At 32.0% G+C, this 24,282-nt stretch overlaps 1 protein-coding gene across 1 annotated transcript in view; it reads right to left on the bottom strand.

Moving 5' to 3' along the window:
• The window catches only part of LOC115880978 (neuropeptide F receptor), a 107,353-nt gene that overhangs the window by 45,401 nt on the left and 37,670 nt on the right, over positions 1-24,282 (bottom strand). The window contains exons 3-4 of the mRNA XM_030898323.1: positions 10,919-11,179; positions 3,117-3,356 (exon numbers count right to left, since the gene is read on the bottom strand). Coding sequence (XP_030754183.1) covers positions 3,117-3,356; positions 10,919-11,179 — 501 coding nt within the window. The remainder of the gene's footprint in view (positions 1-3,116; positions 3,357-10,918; positions 11,180-24,282) is intronic.

Below are 24,282 nucleotides of genomic sequence, written 5' to 3' on the forward strand. Positions count from 1 at the left end.
TTATTTCAGCTTACTTTAATTATTACAATTATAAAAATACTATTTTACAATAGTTTAATAATAATATTTATTAAATATGTAATTATTATTCTATCAAGTAAAACGAAGAAGTAGTTCTTTGATTTATTTTACGATGACTTGTAGATATATGGATTTTCTATAAAGCAAAAAAAAATTACAGCAAATTCATTTTCTTCACTTCTAACGATAGGTTTCTGCCTAGTAGGTTTTTTATAAACCACACTACCAGCTCTGCGAAATATAGGACAAGTAGTTTTTAAAAGGAACGCTTATCAGGAAGATTCCTATTTGGATATCTGTGAGCATAGGTATAAGCCTTGTTTATATATTCTTAAAGTTGTTCAACCGACTAGACAAAATGTGCTGCTAACTGGAGGACAAATCGTGAACCTTTCGGGGCGGAGGCAAAAATATCGATTATTTTCGTTATTTTCCTCAGAGTAATGTAATAATATAGCCCGGGTTTCTGCGAACTTTAATAGTGATCAGCTGATTAAGAAATTTAAACGAAACTTTTATTTTATTGTAAATTGTGGATTATTTTTGACTGTTATTTTAAGAATTCTAAACCGTATTAACAAAGAAATTATTATTTCGATATGTTGGTACATTATTTACAATTTATGATAATGCTAATTGGCTGTTAATTAATATTTAAAAAAAATTACATACCTATTTTAATTATAATATATAATAATGTAGGTTTATAAAAGAATCATTTCATTCTTAGATTATTTTATTCTAAATTGAGTGCTTTACGAATTTTACGATATTTTTTTTTGAAAACAAAACTTTTTTCAAACATTTTTGATGCTAACTAATTGGCATGGTATTATTATTCTAAGGTATTATTGGTATGGAAATTAGCCAAGAAAGAAAAGAATTGGCTATAACTTGTAATTTTTCGAAAAAAAACATATTATACGTATCGCTGAAAAGCTTAAAAAATGGCGCTTTTTATGAAGTCATGGCCAACTATGGTTTACTAAAAAAACATATGTTTGTGTCATATGTCAAAAATGACAGATTTTAGAAAAAAAAACACAAAACACAAACTCATTAGGTATGTGATTATCTACAACTTTTATCTGAAAACTTTTTGTCTAAAATACCGTATGATCGAATAAAAACGGCGTCAGCGATTGCTATGAAATGACGATCAATGATATTTCCCATATAATTTTATATATAAAATGACAGCGATCTTCACTTCATAGCCATCGTTGACGCCGTTTTTATTCGATCATACAATCATACAGTAGATTAAAATGGAATTAGAGACAAGTTTTAAAATAGCCAAAATTTGTTTTTTTCGGAATATCTAATAAGCCTTGAACTTCTCCGAAAAATCCGAAAGGCGCATATTTGTGACCCCACAAAACTGCAATTCTTTCCCCATTAACCGACTCTCTATCTCCAGTAGTTTCCAAGATGCCCATAGAGAACATCGTGGGAAACTCACCCTGTATAGTATTTTGCAACTAACTATTATTATTATTTAACTAGTTTAATTCGATTAATAAGGCTAGATTAATTTAATTTCAAATAAATTTGATCAGCTTTTTTTTCGTATATTCTGCTACCAGAAAACCAAGATTATATGATAACGCACTTTTCAACGAAGTTGAAGGAAGATATAGTGTATCTATCACAATATTTAATAGAACTACTACAATTATTACAAGAAAAACAAAAAGAAGAAATACCCAAATACCCCTTCACCGACTACTCAACTACAAAATAAACGAATATAATCTCTTAAAAACACTACACAACTACTTATTCTTGTATTCTACACTGAACAAATTATCAAACTTACTAATTTATCAAACAAAAAGAAAAAATAACAAAATTATCTCTTCACCTACTACTTAACTACAAAATAAACTATAAAAACACTACTAAACTATTTTTGGTAGACTACACTAACATGCTACACTAAACACTATAATTAAACATAATAAATTAATCTAATTTTACACTACACCTACAAAGAAAAAAGAAATATGAACATTTTCTAAAACTAGAAGAAACAGAACTTCCATACGTGCGACCAGAATAATAGGTCAAGGGGCCAAAAAATATAAAATACTTTAAAATGTGCATTCAGAAAGAAAAAATACCTCGAAAATTATCTAAACAAACAACATTTTTATTTCTTATCAGTGAGAAGCATCAGCCTTGTCGGCCTTGAAGAATTTGTCGGGTATTTACAATGGTCGAATTGTATAATTGCCAGCTTTTATAGCATATCTAATAGACAAAAAGTATCTGGTCGATTAGTAACTAATTGGCACAGTCCGAAAATTATCGATTTTTATTTTCTCTGTTTTTATTGGTAGCTTCAAAATTCAGAGTAACAAAAAATATTTTTATGTAGGGAAACCGGTCCTGCCATCTAGTAGTCTTAGTCCATAAACGTCTTAGGTTGATCTACTTTAAATATATATATACAAGGGTATAAGCCCTTGAGGCCAAGACGCAATTTTTCTCACAAAATAAAATGACTAGTAGGAAACATTCGTTCCTCTAGCAGAACTGCTTTATTTTTCTTGATAAAATAGATAAGCGACCGAGACGAATGAGGTGCGCCACCCTGTATAAAGAAGACGAAGATTTATGTTACCATAATATACAATTTCCTAACAAAAACAAGAACGGAGTCATTGAAACAAGAGAAAGAATATATCTACCAGGTACCTTGTGAATGCAGTGAGTCGCATATTGGAGAGACTAAACATCCTCTAAATGTACGACTTAGCGAGCACAAAAAAATATGTATAAAGGGATGAAATAATGAAGTCATTTATTGCGCATCATGTTTGGTCAAAATAGCACAATATAAAGTGATCAGAAGCTCGCGTTGTCCACAGGAAACCTCGCTGAAAAAAGCGTAAATTTAAAGCCGTTTTTATTACAAACAATAACAACATTTTTAGCAATCTTAGTAATTGATCAGTCTTTTATCGTAGCGTTCATTATGTAACATCGCAATTGAGATATTCCGATTAAAGAGGTTGAAGTGTAAATAAATCTGACAATTATCTTCTTACTGAATTTAACTCATAGCAAAACTAATATTATTTACCACTTACCATCATGGGTTGACTAGTAAACTTATTCGAATCAGTCGATAGATCCGCTATGAGGTTGAACAAATTTAGAGGTAACCAACTAATGCAGAATATGATTGCTATGGACCCCAGCAGAATATTCGTCCTTTGTAATCTTCTTCCTCGAAGCTGTCTCCTGTTTCTTTGAAAGTTTTCATCTGTGCTTACTAGAACTCCTTGGAATCTTCGTTTTAGTTTGTGGGATATACTCCAGTACGAACACTGTAACAAAACGGATAAAATATGAGTTATCTATATGTAAATGGTGCAAATACTAGTCGATAGTACCAGAAATAATATTATATTAAAAAATGTCACAAAATATGAAGATATGTAAAAAAAATATCAAGCTGTTTAAAAATAGACTCTCCGAATAATTTGTAATAATGTATCTGTTACGGCTAAAATGGATACTTGGCTAGTTTTAAAACTGGCCATCTATTTTGCAAACTAACTAAAAGCGCTGTTATTTTGTAAGAATCCGCCTATTCTTGCAAAATAGCAAACAACCACAGCTGGTTGATAATTTAACTGGTTAGTATGTAAATTATTTATAAAATCTGGTTTGGATGGGGATTTTACCTCAGTTTACTAAAATAGCTGCTAGTTTACATACTTACCAGATAGTTTACAAAATTTATTTTAATTGTTTTTGTTTGTTAAGGTACGGAGTTAGGATGGATAGGATAATATGATAAAATAATATTTTTTTTTAAATGTATTTATTAAAAATAAATTTTAACATATTTTAAACACAAACTGTACAGTACTTAACTAAATATAAATATAGCGGAAAGCCGTATAGTACATAACTACTGAAAAGGTAGGTTCAAACAATCAAAAAAATAAAATAAGATAAAATGAGAATAGTAGCAACTATAATATAAAAGATAAGTTGGTTACATCGAACATGGTAGTTGGGTTTATACAGATAAAAGAAAATAAGTGAGAGTGTATAATAATAAGAGCTTTTAACCTAATAAATACTTAGGATTTGGCTTTATTTTATTGTATAATTACAATATGAATGGACAAGTACCTCGCCGTTGAATAAATAAGTATAAATAAGTACATTGCAATACTAAAATTATTATAAATAATTACTAAACTGAAAACTAAATTTTTATCCAATTTTAACTTATTGCTCATTTGCAAATGTATATTTATTGTTTATTTGGCTGTTTGAAAGCATCCATATTAAAACTATTATTTCTTCTTTTTTTAATTTTTTTTTTAATTTTTTTATTTTGCAACTTAAACCACATTAAATTGACAGAATCACACAAATAGGCGTACAAATACAGAAACAAAAGTAAGCTCTTCAATTTGATGAATTTATAGGCACAATCTAACTCTTAAATTGAAGATTTTTTGATTTTAGTTCATAAACTAGTTTGGGTGACTAAAACTAATGGAGTTATCATATTAGCCAAAATTATAAATGATTATTATACGAACTAACTAAAATAACTGGTTAATATGAAATCATAAATATAAAATTATGACATTATCCAATACGAATATATAGTTTGCAAACTAACCAACTAGTTTGTAAACTAGCCGTTTTGGCTGCCTGCTATTTTGTAAGAATGGGCGGATTCCTTCAAAATAACAGCGCTTCTAGTTAGTTTGCAAAATAGCTGGCTAGTTTTAAAACTAGCCAATTATCCATTTTAGCTGTAACATATCTACAGGGTTGTTCGCCATATACGACACGGAGTATTGTAGCTAAACGATTAGATTTTTACAAATAATTGTAAGTTTTGGGTTCGTTTAAGGACTATTAGAGCTACAATTTAAAAATATTTTTAAAATATACAGGGTTGTTCACCACATACGACACGGAATATTGTAGCTAAACAATTAGATTTTTACAAATTGTAAGTTTTGGGTTCGTTGAAGGACTATTAGAGCTACAATTTAAAAATATTTTTACAAGATACACAATGTCCCAAATAAATAAAAAATATCAAAGTTGTATTTTTTTAAATGGAAGACCCTGTATATTATTACATTTTTAGTTTCTACGATTAAAATAAACGTTTATCAATATACCCATCGAATGCTGACATTTTAGATTATTTTTAAAGATGTACCAAATTTTTAAAGAGTACAGATACTAATATTGTCGATATAGTTTGCTTATTTCATTAAAAAATAAAAAAAACTATTTAAATATTTGTTAAAGAGGACCAATTAATATGATTCCAGTATTCAAACTACATTAATTTACTGTTTGCGTTGATTAATAATAATTGCTCCAAATACTAAAAAACTGAATTATGTATGTGTATTAGACATTGTGGTAAAAAAACTAACACCTAAAAAATTATATTTTATTTTTTGACAAATGCTTATTTATAACAACAGAGACTTTCATTTTCATAACTCATTATTATATTGATTTCTGATTCAAATCCACATTTACTTAGAATAATTTATTAACGAACACAATTAAGTATGGAATTAATTAGTATTTGGGCGGAAATACTGGTGGTATATTTCATTGGTATACTCTTTTATAAAGATTTAAATAGTTTTCTTTTTGCATACAAATGAGCTAGTAATATTATCATTTTACTAAAAACGATAATATTACTAGCATGTACATTTTGTACATTTGTTGTTTTAAAAACAATCTAAAATGTCAATATTCCATGGGTATATTGATAAATGAGGTCTAAATTATAAGAAAATGCATTTTCTACGAAAACTTAAAGGGATAGCTAAAAAGTGGTATAATACAATTTGATAGACAATTAAATTGTGCATCTGATTCTCATAAAATATACAGGGTGTTCCATTTAAATTAAACAAGTTATTGCCGTTTAAAGCTAGTAATAATTTAAAATAAATTTTTAGACACTCTGTATACGGTAGTATAATTTTTATTATTGCAACACAATAACTGATCAATATATAAACTTCAGTAAATATTTAGTATTAAAAACTTTGATACCCTCGGAGAAATGAAGCCTTAAAATTTATACTGCAATTTCACAAAATTGAAAATATTTCAAAAACGGCAAGGTTTAAGTGTAATAAACCTTAATCAAAATTACCTTTATTTTAATCGTAGAAACTAAAAATGCAATAATATACGGGGTGTTCCATTTAAAAAAATACAACTTTGATATTTTTTATTTATTGTGGACACTCTGTATCTTGTAAAAATAATTTTATATTGTAGCTCTAATAGTCCTCCAACGAACCCAAAACTTACAATTTGCAAAAATCTAATCGTTTAGCTACAATACTCCGTGTCGTATGTGGTGAACAACCCTGTAGAGTGTTCCAAATAAGTAAAAAATATTATAGTTGTATTTTTTAATGGAACACCCTGTATATTATTCTATTTTAAAATTCTACGAATGAAATAAACGTAAATTTGATTAAGGTTTATTACACTTAGACCTTACTGTTTTTGAAATATTTTCAATTTTGTGAAATTGCAGTTAAAAATTTAAGACTAATTTCATTTCTCCAAGGGTATCAAAGTTTTTAATACTAAATATTTACTGAAGTTTATTCATTGATCAGATATTGTGCTGCAATGATAAAAATATTATTATTTTATACAGGATGTCTAAAACTTAATTCTAAATAATTCCCATGAAACATACACGTCTGAATACGTTTCCAGCGGTACTTCCACATAAAAGTCAATCCTTTTACCAAAAGGAATATAAAATCAGTGGCTGGGACAGAAAAATTTTGTAGCAGGGGATGTCGATTAAACTGTCCTCTTGTAAATTAAATATATGTGTCATCAATGAGGTACATAGGTAAATTATTAGAGTAGATAGATGTGTGTCTATCGAGGTGTCCATTTTCATTATATATTATTTCTCGAAAGCTCTGTTGTATTATCATGGTTGTACCTATAAAAGGTAGGGGGAATTATGGCACTATATTACTAACATCCCAAGAGAGTTATGACTCTATTTATGTTTAGAGTAACCTAGATGATATAAACTTATATTAATTCAACTGAACCAGTTTTATACTACCAAATTTCTTTGTCAAAGATCTTTTATTTACAACCACATATGTAATACTGACATTACTGACTTATAAAAAGTTATGATCTACATTTCTTCCCTCTTCCATTTCCCTCACTCGGTTTTCTTATTTCTCGCCTCATTTAATTAAGCAAAATATTCTTGTAATATCTTTATTAAAGACTTATCTAACATCAACAAAAATAAACAAGAAGATTAACAATAATAATTGAAGATTTTAATACATTTGTTTTTTGAAATTAATGGTCAAATTTGACTTATTGTACGCGTTAATCGATATTGTTAAGGGGCCGCCCTGATGATGTGTTTCACTCATTCAGGTTTCACTGCTGCAAACTGCTTAACTCCTGAGTTGAGCCAGGTCTTTTAATGTCAACGAAAGAAGGTAAAGAGTTTGAATTGCCACAGGAAGACGATGGCAATGATGTCGTTGAAGATATCATATTTGCGGTTTTAGTTTGGTTAGCTACAGATGCATCCACATAACCCTCAGCCACAGCACTGGATTTCCAGTCCCCTAGACGCTTCAGCGGTAAAATATCAGCTCCGCTATTTACCAGCAACGTAGCCGCTGTTCGTCTAAGAGCACGACCTGAGTAGGTTTTCACATTGGGAAGTTTTAAAAAACTAGCAATTTTGTACGGAAATTTCGATATAGAATTGTATCCAAAGGGTTGATTTCGAGCTTTTCCTAATCGATATTGAACAAAAAATCTCTCATTTTCAATAACTTTTCGTAACTGTATAAATTCTTTCACAATTTCTATCCAACTTGTGTTAGTTATCATAAATGTTCTGCTCTTATAAGTTTTTGTATCGGGAATTTCTATGCAAATTTTGTTTTCTAAAAGGGTCTTGTGCAGAACAGGTCCCCACGAAATCGTGGTTTTTTTAATTTTTAATGTGGATCCCATAGTTAATGGAATGGTTTAAAAGAAAAAAATTGTTGGATGAACCACTTTTTCTACGAAAAAAAATAATTGAAAATTCCAAATTTTCACTACATTTCAATGCGAAAACTCCCTATTATAACCTTCATAAAGACAGTAAAATACAAGGTTATGCACAGTGTTGCCATACTCACCCTGTGTAAAATCGACGAAAACGTTCTACTTTATATTCATTTTTTTTTACATTTAGTACGCACTTTAAGAACACGAAAAATTAAAAATATAATAAACGAGGCAAAACAAAAACACTATAAAAATAAATTGACAATAAAATCATTACACAGTATTTAGCACAATTGTTTAAAAATATATTTTTCCCGGATTTGTTCAGTAAGATTCCGAAATCGATGTGATCTGCGTACTTCCAAACACTCCCCACCAACCTAACCTAACCAATGCATTAACACCCCCAAATAACCAGGCTAACCAATGCATTAACATCCTCCAAATAACCAGACTGTTTAAATAACCAATGCATTACCACCCTCCAAATAACCAGAATATCTAACCTAACCTAACCAATGCATTAACACCCCCAAATAACCAGGCTAACCAATGCATTAACACCCTCCAAATCACCAGGCTAACCAATGCATTAACACCCTCCAAATAATCAGGCTAACCAATGCATTACCACCCTCCAAATAACCAGCCTATCTAACCTAACCTAACCAATGCATTAACACCCCCAAATAACCAGGCTAACCAATGCATTAACACCCTCCAAATAACCATGCTAACCAATGCATTACCACCCTCCAAATAACCAGGCTAACCAATGCATTAACACCCCCAAATAACCAGGCTAACCAATGCATTAACACCCTCCAAATAACCAGGCTAACCAATGCATTACCACCCTCCAAATAACCAGGCTAACCATTGCATTAACACCCTCCAAATAACCAGGCTAACCAATGCATTACCACCTTCCAAATAACCAGGCTAACCTAATTGAGCCTAATGACAAAACTTCATTGATTACGCGTCGAAAAACAGTATATATTAAAAAAACTTATATTTTCGTAGAACCTGAAAAATCCGCAAATTTTATTTCAGAAATTGCTTTAAAATAATCCACACTAACGAATAAGCTACTAGACAGTTCAATTTTTGTTGCACTAAAGTGATAACTTACCGTTTTAAGTCCCTCCACAACAACTTTATTTCAGAAGAAAATCATATAAAGTAATTTTATTGACAACGTCGCAAATTCTATGCGAAGGCCATAGATGACATACCGATGATCGATTAACTGTCAATCGAAAAAGTCATAAAATTGCTAGCTTGAGCTGATGTAAATAAATATATTTTCTTAATTTTTATGCTTACAAAGAAGATTCGTTACATTTTTGTGCTTAAATTAGATCATTCCACGTCTATATAAGGTAATAAAGTACTAATATGTGATGTTTTTACTGAATCCGTGTAGAAAATTTAACATATTTACTGTCCGTCGCCTGTACCTAAAATACGTTTTTTTGCCGCTTTTTAAAGATAAAACACATTCATCAAACAATTTTTATGCTTAAAAATATTCAGTTTAAGATAATCTTGCAAAAAAATCCCAAAAAAGTGTTAAATGCGTGGGGACCTATTGTGCACCAGAGCCTTTCTAAAATATCAATATGTGTAGTTTCCATCTTCAGTAGTTCATCACTTCAACATGCCCCAGACACACCTACTATAAGCGCAACCTAAAACAATGAAAAGAAATATTTAAAAACAGAAAAAGAAAACATTTAAAAAAAGTCATACTTTAATAGGAAGGAATTCTTGAGGTGCTTTCGTGAGAAAATCTTCCAAGTTTTGCCTGGTAAAAATGCTAGACTTCTTTGGCTTAAAACCTACATTCTGGAGTTTTAAAAGAGCGGCGAGTTTGTGATATTTTGATATGTCAGTCTTTTCCTTAATTCTAGCATTGTCCGTATCATGCTGTACGTAGCCCAAAGAGTAGATGGCTTTTTCTGCCTTGCCATGTCGCTAAAATATGCCATCAAGACTGATTCCGAAGCAATATTTTTAGAATTTCTTTTGGCACACCATTTTTCGTATACTTTCAGTGCTACTTCATATCGCCCCCTACTTTTCTCTGGAAGTAAACTGGCTTCTGCTCTTTTTGCAGCTTCTGTAAGTTCTGGTGGAGTACCAATATTAAAGTAGTCTTCATTATCCGAACTTTCCAACAACATTCTGGCTTTCTATGTTATATGTTATAAAAATTCGAAAAAGCGAACGATAAATTCAAAACTGTCACTTAGTTGTTTGTTTTGCTGTTGAAGGTTTGCGCCATAACAATCACTGGTACCGGTAACTATAGATATGAAAATGCACAGAAACAAAAAACGACAAATTTTCGCATATTTATTTATTTTTTTCAAAATAAAATACTGTCCCTATTTTTTAATTAATGATATGGTTGTAAATAAAATAGTATACAAACCTCGGAGGAAAGTTTTCATTATTCTCTCGAGATTTAGTTAATCTCTCGACAGTAATGAAACACTTCCCTCCTCGGTATGTAATATACTATTATAAAAAATATTTGATGAAAAATTTGACATTGTTAATATACAATATTTTATAAAATCACACATATTACACTGACAAATTCCTGGATAAAATAAAATCTTTGACAAAGAAATTTGATAGTGTTATACTGGTCTAAGAAATCAAATATTTTTATCCCTTTTTAAGACTAGGGCCACCAATTTTTTTTTTGCAGTTAATATCCTATCAAATTCTTTAAACAGAAAAAAGAAACATATGGAAGAGAATTAATTGTATATTTATAGGTAATGTATATACTTACCGAAACTATCAGAATTGGTAAAGTATACTGGAAAATCAGCGAAAATATCGAGTAGTATGCGCGACCGTGGTCCACTGGCCAATTTTCTATGCAAAAGTCCAGACTAAAAATGACGTTTCCCGTCATAGGCAGTTCGTGATGTGTTAGGTGTCGGATGAAGAATAGAGGTGAGGCCAGTAGCATAGCTATCAACCATATTGCTGACAGTATAGAAGCTGCGCCGAATATCTGAAGACTCTCGATTGTTGGATAGACTATTACCTGCAACAAAGAGATATTTTATTAAAAAAATGGTGTGTGCTATGTGTGCATATTAAGACGAACTCTCACGACTGGTCTACTTGGCAAGTACGCCAATATTTGCGTACTTGGCAAGTATCCCCACCAGTCCCCACTTTGTAAACAACATCGGCAAGTGTGGCGCTCACACGACGTGTCCATTTCAACAGTATTAAATTGAAGTACGCCAGCACAAACATTGTTTAAATCCTTGGCAAGTAAACAGTATAGTCGCATCGATGGATACCGGTCGTCCCGAAATAGTCGTTGCTAGTGATTCTTTTTTCTTTTTAACGCGTCTCTTACTGTAACGTCGTTGCACGCGTGTGAGCGTCTCCCTCACATACATAAATTTAAATAGTATAATGGACGAATGAATATCAGTATGCACAAAATTACATAAGCTTAGGCATATGTACAAATAAAAGAAAGTCTCATAATCCATACCTATTATATTTATTTACCAAAACAAAGTGAATACATTAATGATAATACAAATCTGCGTAAAAAGTTTCATAGATAACGAATACATCTACTCAGATTCCTTTCTATTTCCCAACAGGAAGTATACAAAGTTTATGTATGCTCCTTGCAAATCGGCCACAGTTTACCTATACAGGGTGGCCCATCGAAACCGTTCCGCAAGACATAACGGCCAGGATATTTTTTTTTCAAAAAATCCAAAAAACACGTCAATTTTGTTTGTGAGGGGGACAAAATGCAATTTAGTGTTTTTAAAGAAATATGTTATTTTCGGTTGAATAATTAGAAAAATATATATTACCTACTACCAATTCGGAGTTTTTTAGTATTGTGAATTATCTCCATTTTCTACCTTATACCGAAATAAAAATGTCAAAATGCCAAACCAAACCAAACAAAACAGGGAAAAAACCAAAGATGTCCAATTAAAGGTGATATAAAACCTAAATCTAAACTATTATATTTTGTTGTAGGAAAAAAATTAATATTTAAGTAGATTTATATTACAATAGATACATAAATTTATAACATATAATACTAATTGCATGATGCATGCTTGTTGCCAATGCGTAAGGACATCTCTGGTTTTTGCCATTTACGCGTGGACTACTCTGGTTATTCCCTTGTACGGCAAAATACCAACCTGTAATATCTCTGGGGCTAAGCGTACTATTGCTTTTTTTTTCTCGAATGACGTTAAGTCTATTATTATCTTAATTTCTATGATAATTTGACATATCTATTTTTCCCGTGTAGTCTTTATTTGTCCACTCCATTTATTGCTGTGGGAACGATTTAGGTATGTCGCCAATATTGAAGTTATTAATGTAAATTTGATATTATATAATCTATTATTGTTTTAACGTTTTAAATTATCAGCAATTAACTCGAAAAACACTACGATCCAGAAATAAACGGGACATACGCTATAACAGTACAATTATTTACGCAGTCGTTTTTTTGCGCCTCGGCAAGGCTGGCCAAGTACACTTGGCAAGTGTACGATTAATCGTTTGACTCGGGCTATGTTTACCGACAGAGAGTGGGGACGCGAGGAGTGACCAAGGAAACCGTTCTCACGACATGGCAAGTATATTCCAAACAAATGTTTGTCAAGTACACCAGTCGTGAGAATGCGCCTTTAGAAGTGAAACTTCTCACTAACAGTGTTAAATTGAAGGTTTTCAAGGACCTATTTGAAAAAATAATAAATTGAAAATTAATAAATAATTTGATTCGCTTTCACAAAATTTGTGTTAAAATTGTCGGTCCGTCTCAGGACTCCAATCGGTTATATCTATCCACGTGTCTGAAAAACTCTTATGAGTTTGGTCCATATAGACCCGATTCGTCGAAAGCGGATACTAGTAGCGAATAGTAGAGGGAGATCCGGTAGCCCGTCCCCAATTATGCCGAAATCGCCACACTTTTTTCATCAATATTAAATTCCTAGTCCCACCCTGATAAAAATGCATACGAAACCCGCCTAATTTCACTAATCAACTTTTGACGTTTCTTACGTCAAAACTAACTGTCACAGTGACAGGTATCTTGCACCGTCAAATTGACCTTGGTCCAATCTATCTACAAACCAAATTTCATTTAAATCGGACGATTTTTTCACCATTGATGATGGCGTTGCATAGTGCACGAAACGTCGTCAAAATAGCAAAAGAAGATTGGGCCCTCGAGCCCCCTCAACATTCCGAGTTTCATCCCCTATATCACATAGGAGCCGAGTTAGAGTTACCAGCATCTGACTTTTTGTTGTTTTGTGTAACTAAAGTTGGTAATTTGTGTTTTATTTAAAGTTATATATGTATTTGAATTTCATTGATATTATTCCAAGTTCTTTGCATGAAAATATCATACCAACATTCTTTAGTCAATCAGGGGATTGATTTTTGTTTCGTTACAATGGCAACTAAATATACTAATAACACGGATTCGGAAAACGAATTTATGCCTTTAGCAATCCTCCAGTCTAGAAAGTTTTTATAGGCAGACATGTAATGATCCTTAGACTTTTGTGGTAGCAATCCAGGACTTGTTAATTTGGAAACCTCTGCTATCTCTGGTGGTGTACAGGGCTCATTATCACTCTCATAATTCATTTTTTGATTTTAAACGAGTTCTTGATATGCCACTTAATAATCACTACCTACTTAACATTTGACAATTTTAAACGTCAAAATTAATAAAAAGAAAAGAAAAGAAAAACGTCAAATCATCCACGCCGCTCATCGGGAAGTTGTGAGTGTCACATTGGCATAGCAACAAATGTAAAGTAAATGCAAAGTGTGATTTATCATAATTCACTCTTATCAGCTGTTATATTTCACTCTATTACAAATATGGGTACCATATTCCTTCAGCTATTTTAGTAGAATATTGATTTATTATTAAGTGGTCGTGCACGGACAAAAATATTTAAAAGCAATACTTTGTATGTAATTCTAATAATTCTAATTATATATCAAGAAACTATGGTTACGCTCAAGAACAGTTAACCTAATATTCTCATTCAGCCGAAAGTGTCTGCCTGGTGAATGCGAAAACTCCTCGCTTTGTGACGTCATTGTAGTCATGACAGTCTGTGTATTATTGGTTGCCGTATGCATAATATTTATTATTTAGTTTATTTATTTAAACACTTTATATGTATGCAGTATAGAAAATTAACTGTAAAAATTGTATTAAATACTCGGATAAAGCATTTTTAAGAATAGCCATTCCCAGCATCACCTTTTGCAAGCATTCTTTTTAGAGTACTTTCATATTTTGCTTTAAAATAATTAATAAACAATATCCTAGGTACTTAGTCACAATCCACAACACAAAATGAGCCTATTTATACACTCTTGTTCTCCCTTCTTCATACTAGGCGAATCGCCTGTTTGGTTTCGTCATCTCTACCGGTTAGACTGACAAGTCGCTCCATCGTTACCGTGGACGTACTAAACTTCTGCGACCTAGCGGTGATTTGTCAGTGCAATTATCACTATCCTTCTGTTGTCCATTCTGCTGATATGCTCGTTCCATTCTTCCTTTCTTCTGAGTACCCCACTCATTTGCATTTTCCACCTTGCATGCTCTTCTTATGCTTTCATTTCTCTCACTGTCCAGAAGAGTCTTTCCAGCTATTCTGCTTAGTACTCTCATTTCGGTTCTCTCTAGTAGTTGTTTAGTTTTCGCTGTATAAGGTCGAGTTTCTGCAGTGTATGTCATTATTGGTCGTACCGTTGCCTTGTAAATTCTCGCTTTAGTTTTCACCTCAATATTTTTATTTCGCCATATAGTGTCATTCAGGCATCCTGCTATTCTGGTTGCCTTCGTTGTCTTTTCTCGCACCTCCGCTTCTACATCACCATATCCTGAGATTTCTATGCCTAGATACTTAAACTTCATCTCTTGCTGGATAATATTGCCCTTGACTTCCAGTTTGCATATTAGTGGTACTTTTGATGTCGTCATGCATTTAGTTTTCTGGGTCGATATTATCATATTAAGTGATTTGGCAGTGCAGTTAAATCGATGTAATAAGCGCTGTAGATCGTCCTCATTTTAAGCTACCAATACGGCGTCGTCGGCATAGCACAGAATAGTAATTTCATGGTCGCACATACTGTATCCCTTCAGTAAACGTACATTTCCTATTATTTCGTCCATAATGATGTTGAAAAGAAGAGGGCTCAGAGAGTCACCTTGTCGGATACCACGGCCTTCATATATTATCTCGCTTCATATATTATGTTTGGTATGGTTTTAGCGAGGTTGTGTTATACACTCTATAGCTCTAAAAACTTAAAAAACACCTTTCTCACATTTAGAATCGACAACATAATTAACTCAAAATTTCTCAGCTGTTATATTATAAGATTACCATAGACAACCAATAATACACACTATCATGACAAGGACTACAATGACGTCACAACTGTCAGCTGAAGCGCGGGAAGAGGCGAACGTACGTCTTATAAGGATGAGCAATCCTATTAGTTTATCGTTCCTGGGTTACGCTCGTTGAATTTGACACTTTATGTCAATTTTATAATATATGTTCGTATTGTTGTGCTTAGGCGTAAAAGTGCTTTACTATTATGCCTAGGCGTTAAAATGACATTTTTGTATTGTCAATGGCGTCGCAAAAATTAATACTTTTGTGAAAAAAAAATTAATTTTTAATAAGTGTAGTTAAATCTAATCAAGTAGTTAAAATCTAGAAAAAATTTTTTTTTGGGAAATAGATTTTTATGTCAGGGAACGGGGGGGGGGGGAACTTTTATGTTTTATGCCAATTTTCAGTAAATTACGTCTATTTTTTGATTGTCATTCCCCAAATATATTTTAGAACCTGTTACATAAAAATTCCGAATAAAAGCATATCTTCCTATTAAGTATTAATAATATTAAGTCTCTATTATATCAACTTTTCGCTGAAAATATACTTTTGTTATATATTTGTTGACACAGCGGTTAAACGTTTTCTGTACTTAAAAATAATATCCCATTCTAAGCAAAACCACAAAGTATTTTTGTTAGCCTCCAACTGGAAAACCTTATTGAAAAAGAATTTATTTGGTATTTTTCTAAAAATTCAGACTATTGACTTAGAAAGCTTATTATGTGATTGTATTTGTATAGTTAGACATGAAAGTTGTTCTATTTGTATTTTATTTTGATAATGGAGGGCTCAGACAAAAGCTCTTTTTAAAGTCGTATATAAGCTATACAAAATATAAAAACAATATTTATGTTTGTGAATAATAAAATGATTTATAATTCAAATAAATTATATTTTAAAATTATATAAAGCAAATAGGTGTAAGAGATTGATATTCTGATAAATAACAATATGAATTATTCAAATTGTTTGTTCTTTATTCAAATGATAATTTGAATCACTCTGTATGGTTGATTCAAATTCGACTCTCCCCTTTGCGATCCTGGAAACGGTGATAAATACAGAGTGGCTCAAATTAATGAAAAGCTGCATTCGATGAGCGTAATGATAATCCGTTAAGTAGTTAGGTTAGGTTTATTTATTTGGTTATTTGTTTATCTTTGTCACTTCTAGAATTATGGAGGAAAAACTCAAATTTTTGATTTAAATTTTAATTTTTTACAATTTTATTTTGTAAAAATGCATTCTCATATATGTAAAAATGCATTCTCTAAAAAAACTATTTTGGCTTCATCCTATAGTGACGTATAAAATCACTTAAAAGTTTCGTACCATCATCAACTCGAAACATGGATTTTTTATTTCATTTTTAAAAGCTTATGGTCTTGGTCAAAATACCTTGATGTGGCACATTTGACCAACAAATGGTTAATAAAGAAATTTCCCATAAAGGGCACTTTGATTATATAGGCAAAAATTAGGCAATATTCTTTTCTAATTAGATCAAGCAAAATTTTTTAGGTCTGAATCGTTTATTTCATGGACTGCCTAAGTCAAAATATAAGGAAGGAAAAAATTAAATTTACACATGAAATTGAGAACAACGACAGATTACCATTTCTACATGTATTAGTTATTAGAAATACTAATAATTGCCTAGAATTTGATATCTACAGGAAAAATACCACTACTACATATTCCTAATGAATCATATCATAGTGTTGAACATAAAATGGCTAGTTTAAATTTCTTAGTTCATAGATTACTTAGTTTTCCACTTACCAACGAAAAATATGAAATAGAAAGACATTACATTAGGAATGTAGCTGAGTGTAATGGATATTCCTTCACTAGTTGATAAAATAATTAAAAACGTAAGTATAGGTTAATGATTTATGAAAATTCGACTTTTCAAGTGGAGAAAGATGCGTCAAAATATTTTTCAATACCGTTTGATAGAGAGTTATCCCGTGGTCTAAAAAAAGTAATTTTTAAGAATATCAATTATTAACTCGCGTATAGTGCTAATAAGAAATTAAAACAATTATTATCAGGTAATCCAAAGGATAAAACACCTCCACTCGAAAGGTGGAGTATTTATGAAATTTCTTGTAAAGATTGTAATCAGAAATATGTTGGGCAAACTAGAAGATCAATATTAACTAGATTTAAAAAAACATTTAGCTCATATAAGATATGGTAGACCGGATAAATCTTGCGTTGCTGAACATATTGTTGATAAAGAACATTGTATAGATCTTAATAATTTAAAATTAATTAAACAAGTCTTAAATTACAGGCAATTAGATGCATATGAAAGCATCAGAATTAATAAATGTAAAGATAGTATGAACAGAGACAACGGCTCGGTTGGCTAGATCTTGCCACGCCTACTCGGTGTCCACTGAGCGTGTATTAAACGCTCAAATTGTAGATTATAGTTTAGTTTTAATCATCTGCTGATGATGCTAACATGGTTAGCGAAACGCGCGTCCAGTGTAAAAGTAAAAGTGTTTTGGTGTATTGTGGTGATTTAGTGTTTTATTTTGCTGTGTAACACCAAAAGTTCCAACCCCCAACTGTAATAAAAAAGGTCGTCGCAACTTACAAAAAATACATTTTTTGCGCAAGCATTTTCAAATTCGCCCGGTATTTTAGAAACCAATCAATGTGTCAACCAAAATCTGTGTGTAGCACCTTTAATTTCATAAAAAATTAGCAATGTGAGGTGAAAACCACATCTTTGCATCTCTACTTATTAATCAGAAACTCCATACACACGAAAATCGGGACCCAAACCAAAACGTTGCAGACCGTGTTTTATTTTGAAGTATTTTATTTTATTTTTCACGCAAATACAAATTAAAACTTCAAAATACAAAAATATTCAGTTGCTCTTTATTCCAAAAATTTCAATAAATTGTTTAAAACTCGAAAATTCAATTGTATTCGAGAAACTGTATAACTTGTTACGTCAAAGCTTTTTTTTCCTTTTTAATTATTTTTGTTTATTTTGTTTTATTTCATCCGAATACAAATTAAAACTTTGACGACAAGAAACTGTTTAATTACTCTAAAAATGTTAATAAATTCTTTAAAACTAAATTTCTTCAGCTTCTTTAAAAAGTATTTATCGGAGTTCTCCAATTTAATGCGTACGGGCAGTAAATTAATTTCCAAATCGAATACTTTCAGCCTAAAAAGAAACTCTCTTTTCTAATTATGTCACTTTTAAAATCGAATAAGGACATCGTTAAGGAAAGTAACTTGTATAGCTTTTCGTAATTACGTAGAAAAGCAATTAATTTGATGGAGTGAAAAAATTACGTTATGTAAATTTAACTTTCTTCTATCTTTGATGTTGCTCAAAGAAACCTTAATGCAAAGTTTAGAATTTATGGTAATTAAATTGGAATTATTTAGAAACTAAATGAAGCAATTTTAAAGCCATTTTAGATTCTTAAAATGGACGATTTGGAACTCTAATGGACATCATCATAGAAAAGGAGCCCTCGATCTCGATGAATAATCGAATGGGAAGAAACAAAGTTGCCAGATACATAGTTACATGGATAGACGGAGATACCAAGTTAGCCTAGAATTAAACATGATTATCTTCCCAAAAAAAACTATGTGTTTAACTTTTTCCAAAGACCCGATAAAATGCAATAAGTGCAAATATTTTCAGAGCTGGTAGAAAGAAACATAATAATATTTTCTCTTTACCGTTTTTCATATAAGTTCAAAAGGACCGAGTTATTTTACTTTGGAAATTAAAAAAATATATATTTTTTGATTAAATTTTGAGAACCACTAGAACTAGATCGTTTCTGGGTTTTCTTTCTTGTATGTTGCCATATTATCATAAAATTATGTTTTAACTATATAATAATAATAATAGCTCCCGTATATAGCGTTTAACGCCTTGGGAGTAGCAAGGTACAGCTTGCTATACTAGAGCCGTTCGGTATACAAGGAAGGTAATGTGGCTAGCACTACGCTTCAACCGCCTATTATTACCTCAGGATTGTGAATCCCAAGTACTCATTTAAGGCTGAGTCGACCTAGGTACCCAAACTATTTTTATTTTAATAAAAATAGTCGGCTGATGAAATGCCGGGTGTGGGAATCGAACCCACACCTTGAGATTGGTAGACTAGAGCCTGTACCTCTACGCCACAGGGCACCGCATGTTTTAACTTAAAAAAAAAATCTAAAAATTCCATTTTTTTAACTAATGCTTGCAATTTTCCTGTATTCTACATATTCCATTTTGAATCATTCAATTGAAAAACGTGACTTTTAAAACTAAGATGACAGCCGATTTGTGAACCTAAATTTTTTACGCAATTTTTTAAATCTAATTTTTGGCCTGCTAGTTTTATGGTTAATATTTCAACAGTTTTATTTTTTTGTTTGCCAAACATAACAATATTTGGTCTGTCACTACTGGTTATCGGAGGAAAAATTGTTGCAAAAATTATGTCAAACCGCCTACACCCACATATAGAAAAAATTCTCCCAGAGTCGCAAACGAGTATCTGCACCAACAGCGGCACCGTCGATCCATATTTTCCGTCCGCCAACTACAGGAAAAAGTAAAAGAGCAGCAGTGTAAACTTTATGTTGCATTCATCGACCAAACAAAAGCCTTCGACACTGTGAACAGAGATGCACTTTGGGCAATTATGAAAAAGTTCGGAGTACCCAACAAATTTCTTGCAGTGTCAATTTCAGCCTCCATAAAAACAACAAGTCAAGAGTGTCACATCATGGATCACTGAGTGATCCCTTCCTAACAAATACAGGAGTTAGGCAGGGATGTCTCTTAACGCCTCTTCTATTCAACATATTTATGGCAGCGCTCCCCATTATAGTAGACAGCAAACTACAGGAAAGAGGATTGGGAATTAGATACGGATACGACGGCGCGGCGGTCTGTTCAACATCAAAAGACTCAGAGCAAAAACACGTACAACATTCATCACAGAGCTCCAATACGCTGATGACTGCGCTCTAGTTGCAAAAACGTTACAGCAATTACAAGAAATGTTGTACACATATACCTGGGCATACGAAGCTTTGGGCCTTAAGCTGAACATCGATAAAACTAAAATCATGTGCACTCCTTCCGAAGATCACAATAATGCTATAAAAATAGGAGAACTATTGGAATATGTAGCGGAATTCAATTGCCTCTGCAGGTTGATTTCGGAAAAGGCCAATCGACTCCAAAATTCAGCACAGGATTAGCAGCGCCTCAAGAGCATTCTGGAAATTAAAAGACAGAGTTTTCTACAATCATGACTTCAGCACAAAAACGAAACTTGCAGAGTACCGAGCAATAATAATCCCCACCATGCTATATGGAAGCGAAACCTGGGTACCGTACCGCCGACACATGAACGCATTAAACAAGTTGCAACAGAGACACCTTAGACAACTCTTTAGAATCAAATGGTTCCACCATGTCTCAAACGTATCGGTCCTTGAAAAAGCTAACTGCGAGAGCGTTAAGTCATGATTACAAAGTCCCGCTTAAGATGGGCTGGTCACGTATGCAAAATGCAAGAAAACGCCTTCCAAATCTCTGCTTTACGGCAGATGGTAAGAGAAAACCCGGTGGACAACTCAAAAGGTGCAAAGATATTTTCCACGAAAACTTAAAGGGGATAAACATGCAGAATGAGTGGGAAGAAGCAGCGCACAATAGAACACAATGGAGAAGAATTGTAAACTCAGTTAACAGCGACAACCAAAAAGTAAAGAGGCAACAAAGTAATGAGATTTTTGAATGTCCGGAGTGTGGAAGAAAGATAAAATCGCGTATCGGGCTTTTCAGTCACAGAGAAGCTCATGAAAGAAAACGTCTTGCGCAACCATCTTCTTGATGCGTGTCAAATATTCATCAGCGAGTAATGCCACTAAGTATATGTATGTATGTATGTATTTGGTCTGTCTAGGTTAATCGCTAGACCATCGTCATACTACCATAAACCAGGGAAGAATCTGACCAAATCCAACCAAACCCAAACAAACAGAGCCACGGCTATGCCTGAGACAAATAGTATGGACAAACCCCTTTATGCAAAGACTCAGCAAAATTAGAATTTGTAAGACCTGCATCAAACCAATAATGACATATGGTATAGAAATCCGAGAGGAAACAAACAATACCAAAAACATGTTAAGGGTAGCTGAAATGAAGAATCTAAGAACCATAATATGGAAGACTAGAAGAGACCATATTATGAAAACAGATATCAAACTGCAATATGGAATACTGGACGTAACAATGTAGGATAGACAAAGAAAATGACAATAGTTCGAACCTAAGACATCTAAATTTACATTTTATCACTATCACGAACCGTGTTCCGCAAAAATCGAAGATGACAGATTTACGCCGTATGTGACAGAATACGGTTCGAGTTCCAAATGTTATTATTGCTATTAATGTTTTTTGGGTGCCTACAAAAACGTTAAACTAAATATTTGTACAGGTATACAACTTTAATTAATATACATATATTCTGCTAGGATTATACCTTTGAAATTATTTTTAGTTTTCTAATTAAATTATATTAGGGAAATTACAATGACAACTAGCGGCATCGCTGTGGATTCATCTTTACTACGAAATTGTCGAAATATGTACGAATTACGCTGACATTTCCATTTGTTTTCATTCGTCAATTTTTGATAAAAAAACATCACGCCACTGATAGAACCAAATGACAGAAAGATAGATGAAACTCAACTGTGTTGTCATATTTATGTACCTACTCATCTCTTTTGAACTCTCATAAAAGCGTAAAACCATGTATGATTCTAAAAAATTGAGTTTTATGAATGGAGTGTTCTGTCTACCCATTTAGATGTCTTTGGTACTAACCCGTAAAAGGCATGGAAGAAAACAGGCTACCATGCATAGCTCTCGAAGGGAAACCGGTGGGTAATAGACAGCCTGAAGAACTGGAGAAAGAGCAAAAAGAAGGAAAGACAGTTGGCAGTTAACCTCTAAGTTCCGATAGTTAATTTTACGTAGAATTCAGTAACAGAAACCGTTGAATATTATCTCTAATATAGTCTGTCCAACGACAAGACCCTTGACAGTGATAGATGTGTCTGTCGTTTTAATTTCAAATTAGTTTATTTTATTTTACAAAGAAATAAGTTGATACAATTGGAACGCATAGCAGAAAATTGATATATCTAAAATTTTACTGACAAACTTCAAAATATTGTGAAAAAAACTGTATAAAACTGAAAAAAATTAATCGAGTTATTTTATTTAACAAAAAACGGTAGATATGTGTTAATACAAAACAAACAAGAACAAGACACCACATACCAAAAAAATATAAAAAAGAACTATTTCTTACTTTCAAGCTTCATGAAACTTCCCGCATATATGATTATATTTATCAATATAACTTATAATATGTACAAATACAAATTTGTAATATTCCGCAGGAACGAATAAAACTACATAAATAAAACAAACTATTTTATTAATAATAACACTTACCAAATTTTATACCTTAAAGGTTGATTAATTAACTTTAATCTTAATTTTTTCAAACCAGTACCTACCTTTTGACATTATTTTTCTGCAGTACTAAAATCCATTATTTACCTATCGTATGATGTCGATATTTTACAGCTACTCCAGTTTTTAGTATGTGTTTAGTATGGTCCTTGTACCATATACGAGATGCACTTATCTACGACAAGATGGTATACGAACTTTATTGATGGTAACTTTATTGGTGTATAAGACGTTCTGCCTGGGCAGCGAGTATTAACCATATACTGTGCTCTGTGTCTACAGTTAATTTGCGCTCGATTTTTCCTCCACTTGACTTCAAAAGACACAAAACACACGTAATAACACGAATCAAAATGCATCATCTCTCAAAACGCAGGGTATTTGACAAAAGTTCACACAAAATTATAACCTCTAATTTGGTAAGACTTTCACAAGCGTCAAAAATCTAAAGGCGAGTTCATACGCATCGGCGTCCGTTTGTCGTTCATCGTTCCGTCAAACCAATAAAATTGAAGTACGATATGTAGTTTTTTAAATAAACCAATAAAACTGGTTAAAGACAACAAGAGACGACGCATGACGGATTTATATTTAAACCGATCCATAGTTAACTTAAAAATTATTAGAAACTTTTTTTAGTAAAATAAATAGATTGGTATGGGACGTTATCTGCTTTTTTCTATCATCGTCTGTCGAAATCTTACCTGAGAAAAAAAACAGAGTATAGATATTTATTAATTTGTTCAAATATACATACATAACACATCCATATTTTCTATATTATAACTCATACCATAGTTCCTGTATTCGCATCTTCATTTCAATATTGTTAATTTGAGAATATATAACTATAAAACAGACCAAGAGTTGCTCTAGTAATGCAGATAGCTGTCATTTTATCTTAAGTTAAATTATATACGGAGTGTCATTGGTAACTTTTTACAAACCAACTTGAAGTAGTTTTTACTATTACACGCGTGGTAAATCTCATAGCTAACGTAAATAAACAATTTTCTATAAAAACATATATAAAATATAATAATATAATAAAATTATATAAGAGTTTCTTGCCTTGAACTGCTAATATAGAAATTAATTCCACGTTGTGTTCATCATAATGTGGATCAACCTGCTCTCACTACCGGT

Source organism: Sitophilus oryzae, unplaced genomic scaffold (genome assembly GCF_002938485.1).
Source record: "Sitophilus oryzae breed Bouriz unplaced genomic scaffold, Soryzae_2.0 scaffold_168_pilon_pilon, whole genome shotgun sequence".
Classification (NCBI taxonomy): domain Eukaryota; kingdom Metazoa; phylum Arthropoda; class Insecta; order Coleoptera; family Curculionidae; genus Sitophilus; species Sitophilus oryzae.